The sequence below is a fragment of the Ambystoma mexicanum genome, chromosome 4q, assembly GCF_040938575.1.
Source record: "Ambystoma mexicanum isolate Mex_15411 chromosome 4q, UKY_AmexF1_1, whole genome shotgun sequence".
Lineage (NCBI taxonomy): Eukaryota > Metazoa > Chordata > Amphibia > Caudata > Ambystomatidae > Ambystoma > Ambystoma mexicanum.
The window spans coordinates 534,014,872-534,032,272 of NC_090928.1; the positions used below are offsets into that span (position 1 = coordinate 534,014,872).

Sequence of the window (17,401 nt, forward strand, 5' to 3'; positions counted from 1 at the left end):
GATATTGAGAAGGAGGTGGAGAATAGTAGAGGAGATGAGAAAGAGGAGCAAGAGAAAGTGGAGAAGCATTCATATGGGAAGTAAAAGGAGTCGGATGTGGAATAACATCCAAGGGGAAAGGACGAAAAGCATCCAGGACGCAGAGGTTAGGAGTGTAACCACCATTATAGAGTAGGCAAGGAGGTAAGATTATAATAAAATCAAAAGGAGAGAGGTTTAGCCTTGAGCTAGATCTTAGAATAGAATCCTGACTTAGGGAAAGAAGGCTTAGCCAAGACGATCCCTGGCAACCATAGAATGAAATGAGCAGAACAGTCCTTTGACCTGAAGTGATCCTACACTGGATCATAACGAATCTGATGATGGGCTGTGGCTTGATGAAGCAAGACCAAGTGGTGGTGCCAAAGAGATCTGGGATGAGAAGCAGGTGAGAGGCATCCTAATAAAAAAGACATCACAGCCAAGAAAGTATTGTGAGGCACTTACATTCCCAGAGACTGACTGACTCTTTGTTCACCACCAGCAAGGAGGAACCTAAGGGATGGATGGAAGGATTGAGTACTGTTTTCCTGAAATGAAGTTTTTTTTCTTCTTTTTTTCTTCCTAATTGACCTCAGTCAAAACCTAGTCCCTTGGATCTATTTCACACAGGGCTGGCCCTTTGCAGCACTCTGATCACCGGACTCTGTATGCCACGCCCCCCTGCATACTTCAGCCCAGCATTCAGCTCGCAGCGGTGAAGCCCGAAGTGGGGCAAGGGTGCAGTGTTTGGTGCAGTGCTGGCCACTTGCAGCACTCTCTGATCACTGGACTCTGTTGGCCACGCCCCCCTGCATACTTCAGCCCAGCATTCACCCTGCATCGGTGAAGCCCACAGCAGGACAAGGGCGCAGTGTTTGGTGCAGTGCTGGCCACTTGCAGCACTCTCTGATCACTGGACTCTGTTGGCCACGCCCCCCTGCATACTTCAGCCCAGCAGTCACCCCAGAGCTTTGAAAGCCCGCAGCAGGGCAATGGTGCAGTGTTTGGCGTTGTGCTGGTCCCTTGCAGCACTCTCTGATCACTGGACTCTGTTGGCCATGCTTCCCTGCATACTTCACGCCAGCATTCACCCCGCAGTGGGAAAGCCCGCAGTGGGGCTAGGACACAGTGTGTGGTGTTGTGCTGGCCCCTTGCAGCACACTCTGATCACCAAACCCTGTTGGCCATGCCCTCCTGCACTTCAGCCTAGCATTCACCCCCGCAGCGGTGAAGCCTGCGGTGGGGCAAGAGTGCAGTGTTCAGCGCTGTGGGTGCTTGAGGCCAAAACTTGGGACAGCCTGGACACAGAGAATAGAGGTTAGCTAAAGTATCCCATAATGAAGTCGTGTGCTGAAGAGCACAGCGGCCATGCTGGAGTGGCTGCCTGGCACTCACCTACCGCTCCCTTTCCTGCACTCTTTTTCTGCACTCAATTGGCTGGCCAAGACCCCCAAATTCCCATATCACAGGTACCTGTTAGTGATTCTTTGGGCCCCTTAGAAGAGGTCTATCGTGACCTTGGGTAGTATAAAGACGCCACAGGAGCCTTAACTGTTTCCAACCAGCCTTGGATGTATAATAACATGGGTGGCCTTTTTGATACACTTCGGGATTAGGAAGCAGTGTAACTGCCCAGGAAACTTTGGCCAGAAATGGAAGTGTGCTCATCAATGGAAGGAATGCCCTGTTCCATAACATCACCGATAATAAGGCAAAGAGCCCTACTGGAATGACCCATTTTGACTCCCATCTCCCTGCCGACGCCCTTCTGCACCATAAGTCCATTGACACAATCTGTGTTGCTCTTTCGTCTATCAGCTATTTGCTCAAGGCCACCCATTTCTCTGTTGGCAGAGCAGGGTTCTACCCCTATGGTCACACTTTGTCAGAGACTGGCTCACAAAGAATATGTGAAAAAGGTAGCTCGGCTAAGTACCATATTCAGGGAAGGCTCTTACAAGCCTAGGTATACCTTCATAGAGTCCCCAAATAGACAACTAATAAACCAGAGCCAAGTGATGCCCTTATTAACAAGTGTTTGCATTGGCTGCGGTCCACCAGAGGTTGCGCGTTTGTCTCTATGGAAACCATGGTGGGCTGTCGCAGAATTCCAAGCAAGGGCATAAACCATTATGACTCCATCTAGCTGGGACCGTAAGGTGGCTAAGGGGGTTCCAGGGAGTAGTGTGTGTGTGGGTGGGTCGGTCTGCCCGGAGCGGGATTACAATCAGTACGCACCCCCTGCCTTAATCAGATGACCCATATGGAAATGCCTCAATCATCACTCCCCTAACTGGTGCGAACCGTATACCACTGGGTCATTGTAAATTGGGGCAAAAAGTGGCTGTACCCATGGAGTTCATGGTACCCTGAAAAGGGATGGGTTATCTAAATGCTGTCTCTGTTAATTGCGATTATGTTCGTTTTGTATTAATTGTGTTTGAATCAGATTTATTTTTTTAAACATAAAAACTTGTGTTACTTGACAGCCATCTGTTTATCCCTCAGCCTGTGACAGACCCACATGAGAATCGAAATTAAGCAAGAAGGCACCAAAACCTTCTTTTTGAATCAAGATATTTATGTTGCCTTTTTCAAACCATACTGTTAAGTTAGAATTCCAATTGTGGGGCTTTTAATGCCACTTTCCAGGTTCCCTCAACCTTTCCCTTTTTTTGGATCACTGATTTCATTTTAGTGACCAGAGAACTCCTCCCGAACCCGCCTTGCCATTACGATCCTTTTAACCTTGCATAGGTTATTTGTTATTTAGTCGCCCCAAGGCATCCAGTCTCAAGGGTGCCTCTCATGCACCCCATTTTTGCTCTAGTGTGATTTTATCCTTCTACATGGGTATTAAGGAGTAGGTTAGTGATAGGTAGACTTTAGGTTAGTCTTCCCCATGGGTACAAGCCATTTTGCCCCATTGGAAGCCCAATGAGTTTTTGATTGACATCAGTGCACCAGTGCATAGTCTTTTAATTTCTACTTTGTTGGACAGGCCTTCCTTTGTTCAGGATGACCATGAAGAGTCCCTAAAAATGACATTTATGATTACATGGGCTCTTTGTGAGCTGAAAATGGCTGCCTCCATATTGGTCTTAACCAGTGTAGGCCAGTAAAGGTCCCTGGCCATTCGCACTACCTTGCTGTGGGGGTGGTTTTGGCTAGGTGTCAGTTCCAGCGATCAACCAGAAGGGTTGGTCATCTGACCCTTTGCCCCTACGCCCCTTTAGTGATTGGCTGGCCAGGGTTTGACCAGCCCCTTTTTGGAGAGGTATTTATGCTGAGCCCTGCTTCACACTCTGGCTACTTTGCTTCTGGAACTTGGAGGTGGCAGGTTGGCCGACTCGCTGAAGGAGTATTCCTCTGTTTCCTTGTGTATTGAAAATCCCTCACTTGGTGAACATTGCTGAGGGCAGTGGCTTGGACATATTTCAGTTTGGGTTTTTCACCTCTGGAGGCCCGGTTCGGACTTCCTGATGTCTCCCTACTCTCTCCCCACATCTGTTTGGGTGTGCCCTTGTTGCTGTAACAATTTCCTGGGCCATTTACCGCTGCATCCCACCATTTTCCCACCAGGATCATACGCTTGGCTGTGGGACACTGCTGGTACTCAGAAGGTTCATGAGATTTCACCACTCTGCCAATTCTTCAGTTTAGGACGTCCAAGGGTGCACTCCAGCTGTCAACCTCATTCTGGAATTGTTTGCTGCGGTGCTGCCTTCATCTTTTGTCCACCTAGATGCTGGGTGCCATCTTTGCAAGGCCTAAAGTCTTCTTGGCTTCTTCATCTTTAAGTTTGCCACTTCAGGCTTGAAGGTCGACGTTGCAGGAAGAACCTTCATTACTTTAATTGGCCATCTGGATCGTTGCTTGCTCAGGGTGCTAGCTTCTGGGGACCGAATTCTGGAAACCCACCTAAGGAAAGACCCGTTGTAGTTACTAGGTTGTTTTTTGCTACTGCAGCAGTTTTCATCAAAACCACCAATGTGAGTATCTATCTTGTTATTTTGGTGTGGGCAATTATTCATGACGCTCACCCATAGGGGTCCCTGTAGTCCTGGGTCGAGATACTTTGGTGGCGAATCACTAACGCAATTCCCATTGTCTGCTATTGGGGGTTCTCCTGCTCTGCTCCGTCTACCTCTGAAAGCTTCTGGTCCATCCTTCTGGTCCACCTCTTGAACACTTTGGTGTTTCATGTGTCCTTCGCTGGGGTTGTTCACCACGAATCTGAACCCGTGTAGTAGAACTGACTTTCTGCCACTTTCCGAACTGACTAGACGCTCGCACAAATTGCGGGGCTGATTCTGTGCATCGACTTGCTGTAGTTGCGCGTGACTACGAACAGCTTTTGTTGCTGTTTCGGCCGAGACTCTCGCACAAAATGCAGGGACTGAGAAAGTCCCTGCATTTTGTGCGAGCGTCTCGGCCGAAACAGAAACAGTAGCTGTTCGTAGCCACGCGCGACTACAGCCAGACTGACATATAACAAGGCTCCCGGGACTGGAACCTAGATGCAGGAAATCGCCCTCCTGCTAGGCCTTTTCACCAAACATGTGGTACAACAGGCTTTTGCCCAATGAGACAGCCAGGTTCCATCACGATCATTAAGTCACTGGTGATTAATGTACCATGTATTGTCCTCTACCACTCAGCAGAGGATTCACATGATACCTTACTGTAGCAAAGAATAGCTTACGATAGAGACCCACAGGACACGATTACACCATCTACTAAACGTCCCGATGGAGGCCTAACACATATAAGCTCCATCAAGCAGCTTTTATTTTTGGGCTGAAACACAATAGTGTCAACGACTTCTCCACGAGTTCAGTGTCCATTTATTTCTGATTTTTTGTTCACCGAAAACTGTTCTGCTCTATGTTCACATGTTATTTGTCAAGTTAAGGATGTCGATCAACAAAAGCAAAACATGTTGTATGTACACCAAGATTCAGTCTGAAAGACTGGGTTGTACTTACCTTTATTGTATACAAATTGTAAATAGTCAAGTGTCTTTGGGTATTGCCTTTCCATCTATGAAGAATATTTGTAAATTAAAATACGCATGGTCAAAATCCTCAATGGCCTGGATAAATTCTGAAGAGATTTTTTGTTCTGTTCTTTCTGTGTAGGAGTACAACGAAAAGTGTATGTCTGATCTCTCACCGTGATTTTTCTGATTATTTAAAAGTATACGCCCACCTGGGTTTATAAGGGTCTAACCAGGTGCCCTGCTTCTTTATTTTAGGACATGTGATTCAACCAGTCACACAACCGGTCTATCTGTGCTTCATAGCAGTGCCAGGAAGCATCTTTTCATGATAGTCTCGCTGTGTCCCTGAGATATGTGATTACTCTCTCAAGACTATTGGGACAAACCAACTCCAGATGAATGGTTTTCTGAGGATCGTCAAGAACAGGAAGTTGTAGGATTAGGAGGAATACATTAGGCATGCAAGATGTTCATCTTGACTGATTGTACTCCTTTGAACCAAGGGACTGCCACCCTCTCCATGATCTATGGCCACCTTGAGTCCAGATACACACACATCAGGGTTGGTACAGTGGTCAATTATTGCTAGTGATCCCTAAGTATTTAGAGATCCCTGGTACATAACAGAAGCGGTTGGGGGGCAAGTCTCAAGCTCCTGAACATCAGCTTTCACCAACATTAAGCATGTAAGGCTTCAGAAAATTGACATTAAGTCCTGATGCTTTGTTGCACTTGATGCCAGAATGTGGGCCCGTCACAAGGCTATGGGATTGCTAAAGGAAGCTTAAAGACCTTGCATTTTGAATTGCCACGCCTTCCCATGACAGTGATTCTGCTTCAGGTGGCTGTAACCATAAACGCTCATTGATCTCTTGTGTTCATGTCTGTTCATTCACATCAGATTTTGCTGTCAGTCACATTAAAATATAGTGAAATGAGGGTACGCCGGTCTGTCTTCTCACGTCACAGGGCACGTCCTGTCATAATTCTTTGTTTGCTCCCTATTTTTTTCATGGCCTTTGCTAGAAGAATGCGTGAAACGCAGGCTCTGAAGAGCACTTTGGCAACATTGATTGGATTTTATGCTCGCCAGCAACTTGGCTGCCTGTGTTCTTCCTGGAATGGCCTTGTAGCTGGACGACTGTGCTTTATGTTGAGAGCCAGTGGAGCTTTAACGGCATATGTGTGTGTGTATGGTGCCTGGCTTCATTATGAAGAGTCATCTTCTCTTGAATTAAGGCATCTCGCGGATTCCAGTCTCATTAGCAAAGCTTACTGTTGGATAAAACTAAACCTCTGAACACTTGCAGAGTCGGTACCCATCACGTGCTGTAAGGCCATCAAAGCTGCCTGAGTGGATCATTCCCCTGCCTGAAGTAGCAAACTCACCACACCTGTGGATAGGACTCAGCTAAGTGGACCCACATCTGTAATTTCGGGATGCCCTGCTGGGGAAGAAGGTTACTTGCCTACGAGGCCATCAGTGGCCAACCCCTGTGTGTATCCTCGTTGAGAGACGAGCATCCTTCCTGCAAAGACAGATTTTGGCACAGCTCATGTTCCAAGAGAAGCTATGGATTACTGTATCGACCCATGTATTGTACGCCCCATAATCCCACTGGTGCTGAAGCATAGCAATTGGCTTTTGGTATAAAATAGTCTATTATTGTTATGTGGACGTAGTGCTGGTCACCATGAGGTTTTGTGGACATTTGGCCTGGGTTTTGAGCCCAAAGCATCCAGGATGAAGTGTGCCGTGCTTGCCGGTTTGCTGGGATTTGCATCTTTGTTATGGCTGGTATCCAGGGCATGGCAGTGGTGTGGGTGGTTTTCTGAGTGCCCATTGTAAGATGCCTGTGGATACTTAGAACATTGCATTCCTTGCAGGCCAAGGCTTCACCAGGGACACAACTCTCAGAACGATCCCTGAAAGATGACACGCCTTTAAGGGGTAGAGTGAACCAAAGGCGCGTAGTTGCCTGTGTGCATAACCTTGCAAGAGTGGCTTTATGAGCTCTCCTCTTTGGTGTTGACATATGATGTCTGTGTATCGCTTTAGGGAGGACGCAGCCTGCTGTGTACTGAGGGTTTCCCTACTAGGAACACCTACAGAAATACCAATGGCAAGTCCAAAAAATATCATCTGTTGCCATGGGAGGCTAAGTGGGATACAGATGTAGCCATATATATATATATATATATATATAGCCATGGCTGCTGCCTGCCTCCGAGCGAGGGCTACAGTGACCAAAACCACACATGTCCAGTTAAGTGACTGAGTGTCTGGAATCCACACCCGAGACTGGGAACTACCATCAGTGGTCTCCACCTTTTAGTGACCAGAAATGTTGATGGCTGGTGGCCAGACACAGAAGATGAATGCCAACTGTGTTTTTCACTTGCTTTCGGGCCATCCTGGAGAGGCACCCATATTAAACCAACCCACAGCACTATTTTTAACATTGGGTCTATACCAATGCTCGGGAATATACTTAACTTTGTGGATGTTGCAACATTGGAACCCCTGTCACGCTCAGCCAACCAGGACCTGGTGTTTCTCTCCCACCGACTCCTTTCAGAAGAACCCATTTGACAGGCGTGACCTCTTAGAACCTATTAGCGGGTGGTGGACACAAAAAAAGGACATTTATCGTTGAAGGTCATTGTTGCAGCTACGTCTGTCTTGTAGTCATTAGTCAAGCATAGAGGATGGGTTTGTGCTTATTAACAGAAGTTGCTCCCCCCCCTCCTTCTCTTTCAGGTATGTCCTCCTGACGGCTGGGCCGGTTTTCACTGAAGAGATGTGGCGACTTGCGTGCTGCTCGTTACAGGACGCCTTTACATCAACTCTCGAACCAGTGAAGGTATGAGAAGCCCCCGGGGCGAAGCGAGGCCTGACCGCCATTGTACAGCTGTACCTTGACACAGTTAAGGTCCTATGCTGAGCAACGAATTGCCTCTTATTGCGTGGCTTCCGGCTCCCGCTGCATGTTGATGTATTGAGCCAATAGTGAATGTGGCTGTGAGTGTGGCTGCGGCCAAGCAGACTCCCAAGTCTAGGTTTCATACTGTCGAAATTGATCTGCAGAATCTCTATTTAAACGCAGGAATGTGTATGGCACCGGTTTCCTGTGGTCAGGGTCGGACTGGGGCATAAAATATTCCTGGCACCTATGAAAAGTGTCCCACGGTTGCAAATGGCAATTCATTCCTTTCGTGACCAACCGTTTGAGTAGTACCCAAGGGGGAGGTTTTTGATCAAATGTGATGCAAATTGTGCATTTTAAAGAATATTTATTCAGTAACACTAGTCATAACTACTAGCAGCATGGTGAAGTACCTTATGAAACTGACCCACATGGGCCAAAAAAGTGGCCCACTTTGACCCAAAAACCGGACCCTCACTAGCATTTTGTGTTCTCGGTTCAGGCATGGCCCTATTGTCCTATAGGCCAGTCCGCGCCTGCCTGTGAGGTGTCGAAACGCTCATTTTAGCATGTGCGTTACATTTGAAGACGGTGAAGTGTCTGTGTTTTTCTCTCTCTAGAATTTACTGGGGTATTTCCACAGTGGCTCTGAAAGTTTTTCTGGAGATGCCTGTGAAGTGAAAGTGGCTGCCCCCTCCCTGTGTCCCAATGCTGAGGCGGAGTACTGGAGAATCCGCGCTATGGCGCAGCAGGTAATGCAACGTAATTAAAAAGCCTATTCTATAAAGGAACTATCGATCTATGGTAAACTGGTACGATAGCACAGCCAGTTAAGCTCTCGCTTCATGGATCTGTGTGCAACCCGCAGACGCAGGTTTGAATCCAGGCAGTGGTCGTTCATCCTTCCGAAGTTGATACCTTAAACAATGAATTGTCTAATAATAGATTATCAAGACCCAGATGACAATGTAGTATGTGGGGGTGCTATTTATTTAGTGGGTGTGTATACATTTTAGAGCCTATACAGCAAAAGGTGTTTCAAGGCACAACAAGACAAAGGAGCGGGTTGTGGGCAATGAAGAAAAACAAAAATGATCCTACTAGGCCTTGTGAAATTCGGATTGTACAACAAAAGCCGGGAGGGGGGTAGGGAATAGTTATTATTATCATAATCATATTATTATGTGCCAAGAAGTGGCGTAACACAAATCAGAGCCCACCCTCCCCCTGCAAGATGTGAAGAGTGCGCACTGATATTACAAACATTCAAAGACAAACACAATCCCCAAGCTCATCGGTGGCACGAATAGTGGAGCCCTCACTGCAGCTCAAGGGCTTCAAGGTTATTGGTTATTCCCCTGGTGCGAAGCATACTCTCCAACAAGGCTGGCACGCATGCAAAAGAGCTGGCTCATTTGGCTTTCTGACTCTCCAGAGGCAAGCTTTCTTATGGGAGCAGATCAAAGGGGAGGCTCCAGAAGTCTGGGCAAGATCTACAGTGTGGCTTCATTTTAGATGGAGGTGGAAATGGGCCGTGTCTGTCATAGAAGAATGCTGCAATTCCTGTCCTAATACTTCACATGAGGAGTGCTGATCCCCTGCAGCAATACACAGAGTCTATCGAGGATTGCCAACTACAATTGGGGTGTGATATAACTTATTTCCATATTGTCGTAATTTAATAAATTGGTGGTATTGAAGCCTATGCATATACTATTATTAATGGGTGTTCAGTAATGCGGATCCTTCGTCTGGTTGCCAGGGGCTCCAAGGAGTGTCATGGCAACTGAGGTCTCCTTGCCTACCTTAAGTTTGTTAGGCCCCATTCGGCATCTGTAAATGTGAATCTTTCTTTCAGGAACTAAGCTAAGCTAGGAACGGGGGTTCGAGTGCTTAGCAAGGATTTGGTTGGTGTTTCACCACTGGATAGAGAAGGTTCATTGCTGTGCTGTGGGCCTGAAATGTTTGCAGTGGTTATTCTAAATATTTGCAGCTGCGGTGAAGCAGCAAATAAGGTCAAGCTTATGCTCTTTCTTTTGTATTTGATAGGATCTGACCAGAAATATTGCTTTTCATACATTTGGGTATTCAAGAACCACTGTGAAATGTATCATGCAATTAAAGTAAATGTTATTTTTTTAAAAGCAAAGCTCCACGGACAACTCCCCTTGTCACCTCCGCACTCAGAGTGACCCCTTCTCTCTCCCCACAGTTAGAGAGTATTCACAATGTTGCGATCCAAATTGAGTTTAAAAATATTTTCTTTTTATTTCAGTACAATCTGAATGCAACCTGTTCATACAAAGACTGTTTCAAATTAGGAATACGACATATCCAACGATCCCTTGTGGATTTTAATTACTGTTTCGATTACCAGTGCAAACATGCAAATCCGTGGAAAAGCCATGCATGCCTGCAGGTAGCAGCTGGTTTCAGGAAATGTAACTGTTGAAATAGGTACATCTATCGGATCTCGGATTACTGTCTTGGACTTGCCTCAACTCATCATGTACAGCAAGTGGACACTCCACTGGCCACAACAGAGCTGCTGTCCTAAACATGGGGTTTCTTTCTACAATCCCTATATGAAGGATGTAGTGCTGTGTGAACGTCCTCAAAGCACCTCTCGCTCTTTTGGGCTCTCGGTCTGACACACCTGCTTTATCTATTTCCTCCACAGAGGGCGTGATGCACTCGTCCCTTGACTCCTCCTCTATCTATTGCACCTCGCAGATGTATTTTCCATCCCCCAATCCTGACCCACTGAAAGAATTAATTTTGGTCCTTAACTTTGCGTTGAATTCACTCATTAAAGTTTAAAACTTCATTAGTATTGAGGGGAAATCTTATACAACCAAACTGTACGCAGAGTAAACTGACTGAGTGTTCCGAATCTATTGATCATAATACATCTTTGATGAAGTCTCTTTCAAATATCTCAACTAAAAACGGGGGGGCTATATCCCTGATGACAATAATATTGAAATGCTATTAGACACGCCTTCCTCTCAGGGATTTTGTTATGCATTTCTAAGTAATCTTTCTTGTGTTGAAGATCCTTCCACACCAGTGCCACTTACAGTTATATGATTAGGATCCAACAATTCTGCACAGGAAAAACATAACAGAAAAACAATGAAGCAGCAAATAAATAAAACATTTTAATTAAAAAATAAGAAATCAAATAAGAGCTCTTCATTGAAATGTATAAAATCCTTATCTCTTAATGAAAAGGAATCTTGTCCTATGGTTACCAATGTAGCTGATGCAAGCAAGCGTGCACATGTCCCGTCTGTTCATTCTAGAAAAGGAAAATAGAAGAACAAGGCTAATCGGTGATAGGCTTTAAATGTATCTTCTAATTCACAACCTGGCCCTAATCTGACACACCGGAATACTCTGCACTCTTTTTAGCATCAGACTTAATGAATAAGAGCTGCTCACTGAGAAATTATGGTACAATACCTTTCAGGGTGAAATCCCAGGAAGAGGAGTTCTTGAATCATGATGGGAGTGTCACCTTATTCTCATATCCTAATCGAATCAGTTTTTCCGTTAAAATAGAATGAGGTTCTTAATCGAAGAAACATCCTGTCACTTTTTCATGAGATTTCTTCTCTTTGTCTGATTACCTCACGTGATATTGCGCCAGTCGAATTCATCATTGAGCATAGAACTGACATAGTGGCATTGAAAATACCTTCACGTATGATTAGTGCATGTACTCCTATGACTGTAACGTATTTACACTATGGCTGTATATAACACTGTAACTATGTATACTACCTTGAGGGCCTCGTGGACCCGTTGGACCCGTTTCACACCAGCGCCCTGCTGCCTGAGGGCTTATGTGCGCTATACAAATTACACTATAAATAAATATATTAGTGACATTTTATTGGCTGCAGACCTACGATAGAGGGACTTTGACATCACAAGGCAGTCGCGAACGAGGACTTACCTGGAAGGGGTGAAAGTAATTAAACCCAAACCTTTTGAGCCGCTTAAAATATCATGTGGTTTAGGACTAACTGCAAATCGGAAGGTGCATCTCACTGCTTTTCCCACTTGCTGGAAAGGATCTGACAGTGACTGGTCTCGGTTGTCCAAAACCTCAACCTCATATTGAAGCAATTACCAGTTTAACGTCCAGGTTTTTACCCATGTTTCTGACTTGGGTGTCGTTTCATGGAACTCGAGAGGCCGTTTTAATCTGTTAAATAATTCGTCCCTTTGTAATAAATTAAGGGAGTTTACAGTTATTATGATACAAGAGTCTTTACTTCCACAAGAATTTACGTTAGATAGATTTGTCACAACTGTACAAATGGCCTCTCGTGGTGATGGGAGTAGACCACACAGCATTTTAATATCCGTGATTCAATCTTTTTGGGCCTCTCGATTTTCTATTTATGATATCACACAGGGTCTTTTAGCCCTGCATATCTATACGGAGGGTATGGGGGATTTGCTCATAGTAAATATATTGGAATGAAGCATCACGTTTGCCAGATAAGCATATTTTAAAACTTGGTGAAATTCTTTCTAGATGGATTAACAAATTTGCAGATAATATTGTAATGGTTGCAGGCGATTTTAACAGTAACTGTTTGGTAAATCATACAAAACACGTTACTTTTCACAATTTTCCTACTTCATGTCTGGTGAGACAAAGATCTAAAGGAAAACGTTGGCTACAGTTCTTTGAAGATTGGAACTTGCTTCGATTAAATGAGAATGTCACCGGTGATCAAGGCGGTGGTGCCACATAGCATAGAGGTGACTGCGAAACATGTGCCTTATATGTTTACATCCGAGGCATTATTTATCAGACTGTTACAGGTTGAAATGGGTAAATCTATGGGATCTCAGTTTACTGTTTTGGATTTGCATCAACAGCTCATCATGTGCAGCAAGTGGGCACTTCACTATATGTAACACTCTTAGAACATCAGTGCAAGATTGGACTGCTCATGCATCAGTATGCATGCACACATACAGCCCCACAGACAGATATCTCCCAGGAACCTAGGTAGAGTGGGTCATCAGAAGAGATTCGACCACACAGGGAGCCAGCTGTTGTGGAGCATAACACAACTGTGCACAGATAGGCATGGGGGCCCAGAAGAACATGGCGGAGGCAACCCGAACAAGCAAACTCCTTTTGAGGAACACTCTGAACCAGGAGCAGAGCCAAGAGGTGAGTGGGATGCCTGGAATCAGTTGGAAGGGGGAAGGAGGAGTTTGAGTGAAGAGAACTCAGACACAGGAGAGAAGCACATAGAACAGCTTTACAGAAGCACTTGGGAGAGAAGGTACAAAATGGAGTCTCTGTGCGGAGAGAACGGATAAAGGCAGGACACTTGGATAGATCAGACCATGAAGGTAAGAAGGCAAATTGAAGGATGGGGGGAGGAGAAAACCTTCTAGTAGCGCAAAGTGGAATAGATGTTCCAGGGACATCTGGTTATTTAATATATTAGCACGGGGCACTGCCTTTCGTTACATAGTTAGGATGTTATTGAAATGCTTTATTGATATTTACAGTATTTAGTTGCGTATTTGTAAAATAGACTTCACATGTGGATTAGAATTACGAGAATATGTTTTAAAAAAATTATGAAATTATTCTAGCCTGTGATACTGCAGCATGCCATGACAAAAGAGTGGCATGCTAGTAGTTGAATATTGTGTTTCTATTGCAAATTTTGTATGGCAGTGTTTCTTTGTATTCAAATAATTGAATGGAGGCCTTTATTACTAATGTATATGTTTAATTCCTCCAACCCAGGACTTCTATCTCACAGGTAGGTCAGGGGGAGGTGCCTGTTGTAATGTTTGCAACGTCTGTGCATATTCATCACTTGGGTACTTCCACCCTATGCAGTTGAATCTGTGCATAGGCCAAAAAGTTGGATTAATAGCACAACAGCTGAAATGTCAAGCACAAGTAGAAACGCTAGGAAGAGTGACCAGGAACACTTCTACCTGAGAAGCTTATAGACTCTGTATGGCATGGTAACCGTGGTAAATCCCACTTGTCCCAGAATGTGCAGATTGAGTGCATAACACGCCACAAGAGTATAAGGTATGATATGGTATGATAACTTATTTATAACGCACTTAATACCCAGAGGTTTCTAAGCACAGACCTGGGATCGAACCTAGGTTGCTCAGTGTCGTCTTGCTTCCAAGGCAAGCACGTTGCCCCTGAGCTATCCTCCTGAGCCTGGTGTAACAGTAATTTTGTTGGTGAAAATAACAAAATGCTGTGGTACAAAGGGAAGTGAATAGTGAGTGTGTCTGTAAGTGGTCTCATGAAAGAAAATAACTAAAGGTTGATTTGTGTTCAGCAAGGTCAATGTTCCAGGTTTTCCCACTTCTCTAAGCAGGGCAGTGTGAAAGGACCTCCCACAGGATAGTGTACAGTCTCTTTGTCAAAAAAAGTCCCAAACAACGTATTACTGGGTCTCAATCTGCTTGTTACAAAGAAAAACCAAGTACACCGGCGTCTTTGTCTTTTAGGTTTTCTGGATTCCCAAACCCTCTTCTCCTGACACTGTAGCAATATCAGTCCATGGTCTGGATCTTCTGGGTTCTCTCAAGTGTTCAGGTCTTTTCCCTCGGCTAATGTAGGCATTGACCAGTCAGTGTTTAGACTGAGCAAGGATGGTTTTGCTTGTTTTGGATACATTGTGATTCCTTGAGGAGGTGGTCTGGCATACTTTGGTGTAGGCTGTTTGCATCGTTGATTCTTGAGAATATCAGTGAAATGATGGCAAGGTCCTGTGTGGAAAGCTGAGATTTGGCATGATACATTAGATTGAAGATAGATGATAGAAGCTTTTCCATACTATTGCATGGACTTGTGGTTCCAGTGTAAGCCCATTGTCATTGACAATTCCATCACTGTTGTCTAGTCTCATGTTTCTAGGAGCTAGGGAAGTGGTGCATGTGGTCCATTGTTGTTGTGCAGGGCAACATGATTCATGTTTTGTTTTGATTTAGTTTTAAGTTATTGATCATCCAGCCATTTATCTGGCCAAGGCAGCTAGTGTGGGAGCTGTTTGAGTCAATATCCGTTATCATCTTGAAAATGAATGAAGTGTTGTCTACATATTTGTAACATATTAGCTTGTGCTTTTTTAATACGTTTTTATTAGGGGGGCTATGTATACGTTGAAAACCAATGGTGAGAGACTTGTTCCTTATGACATGCCGCATTTGATGGTTTGCGTTCTTGAGGTGAAAGGCGGTAGAAAGAACTGAAACAACCTATCTAATGAGAAGAATTTTATCCATTGTAGTGCCATGTTGTGAATGCCGTATTGTTGTAGCCTCTTCAATAAGTTGTGTGGCTGATGGTGTAAAAAAAGGATGGTATGTCCAGTAGAATGCTGGTTGCCAACATGTTGTCAGCATTACTTTGTAGGTCGTCCCGGATTCATAGAAGTGCTGATTCTCTGCCTCTCATTGATCTGAATTCTACCTGAGATTGGTCCATTATTTCATTTGATTCCAGTTGTTTGAGGTTTATTTTGTATATGTAGCTCTCGAGAATTTTGGTTGGGTTACGGCAAGGTGGATAGGGGCCTGTAGTTAGTCTGGTCGTTCAGCCTTTTTGCATTATTGTTCAGGAGAGATTTGATGCAGGCAGCTTTAAAATACTTTAGTACTATTCTGGTTTCCAGCAATTAGGTAATCCGTTTTTGGAAATAGTAAGCAGGGGTTTCTTTGCTGAGTATGTTTTTGAAAATGTCAAGCAGGCAGTGGTCATTGGGTGATCCAGACTTATTAATCTTTTTCACTTGTTTGAGAAATTTTGCTGTGTTAACTGGCTTGTAATGGCTGAGTTCTGTTGGTGCTGTTGGGTTTTTAGTACTTGGGAGGGTTGTTAATTGTAAGGCGTAGCCATGATTGCCTAACAATCGGGGCCTGAAGCTAATGTAGTTGGGCCCACCGCAGTGACATTAACATTTGTAAATGCCCACACAGCACTGCTGAGTGGGCATTTACAGATTTTGGGTGGGCCTTGCCTGCTCAGACACTACCCTGTCTACGCCTGTGAATTGAAGTAGATGTGTCCCTTGGCCTGCTAGAGGTTGTTGATTTTGTTCCTGACATGGTGTGAGACATCGCAGAGCTTCTGTGAAGGTATGCGAGTGTTGTTGCATGAGGCAGGCTTTTTTATTTCATTTAGGATTCTGAACATTTCCTTCTGTGAGTTGTGGTGAAATGTCTTGGCTTTTAAGATGGTTGTTTTGTATAAACGAATTTGCTGTTGGTATTTGACTTTGACGGCCTTGTGTGGTGTTCTCTCCAGGCTTCTCTGTATGGGTGCAAGTGCCCCTGTGACTGCTTCCTGCCTTAGTGCAGCCCTTGTTGGAGCCATCTGGGAATTCCCATATGCCTCCTCTGAGTTCAACAACCACTAACTCTAGTCTTCCCTTTGCCCCTTGGACCACCACACTTTTTGTCCCCAAGGTCAGGCAGGGGACTGTGTCATATTTCCTTTCTTCTTTTTCTTTAACACTTGAGTTTGACTTGAAAATATTGAATATTGAATGGTTCACAAGTTCATTAAGTGATACTTGTCAGTATATTCCTGTCAGGGAAGAGAGTTCAAATATTATTTAAACAGTGGTTACATTTCTCATTTGAAATGTGAGCAGTCTCAATAAAAGAGATTAACGTTTTTGCAGTTTATAATGTAGGTCTCCGAAAGGGCCTCTAGAGCCATGAGTCTGCAGTTAGCAGTGTGAAGGGTCAGAAATGTGAGGCAGACAAGTAGATATTGTTTTTTCACAAGCCATTTTATTAAATAATAAGGGTAAGATGAACGCCTCAATACCCCTGACCTAACAAGGATTTCCGTGCCTATTAACCTAAGACTAAAGGAAAACTCTATCATCAAAAGGTGTCTGTCCCTCACACGTATACAAGAAACACAATCATAAAGGTTTTATATGGCTGTTCAAACTCAACAAAATTAAAAATGATATTAAAACATAAACTTTATAACAATGTATCCTTGTAACCAGGGTCGGATCTCATTCCACAGGATTAATGCAGGATTTTCCAAATTAAAGTTCCAAACAAGAAAGTTTCTTTCAATAGCCAAGTTCTGCTTTACATTCCACATGAAGTTTCTTTCACTTCATAAGTCTTTCTCTTGGCACTTTGATTGTCTTTATCACAATAGTCTGTAATATCTTCTTCTTCACTGGACAATTCCGGTTCACCCCCGCCCCCGACTCCTCACCTTCTACCCTCTTCTTGGATTTCCCTTTCTTGGAGTCTGAAGGTTTCTCCTTTTTTTTTGTAAAGAAATGGACGTCCCCGGAAGGATGCCACTGTGCCACCAATATAAGGGTGTCACGGGGGGAACCGTTCCGGAGTCACCAAGAACGGGGAAAAAGCCAGAGGCACAAAAAACCCCGAAGAGGTAAAA

The 17,401-nt window shown here is 44.4% G+C and overlaps 1 protein-coding gene across 2 annotated transcripts in view; it reads left to right on the top strand.

The window, feature by feature from the left end:
* Nucleotides 1–17,401, top strand: part of ARFGEF3 (ARFGEF family member 3) — a 1,236,769-nt gene that overhangs the window by 1,010,923 nt on the left and 208,445 nt on the right. For both annotated transcript variants that reach the window (XM_069608078.1, XM_069608079.1), the window contains exons 30-31: nt 7,785–7,887; nt 8,571–8,702. In XM_069608078.1, coding sequence (XP_069464179.1) covers nt 7,785–7,887; nt 8,571–8,702 — 235 coding nt within the window. The remainder of the gene's footprint in view (nt 1–7,784; nt 7,888–8,570; nt 8,703–17,401) is intronic.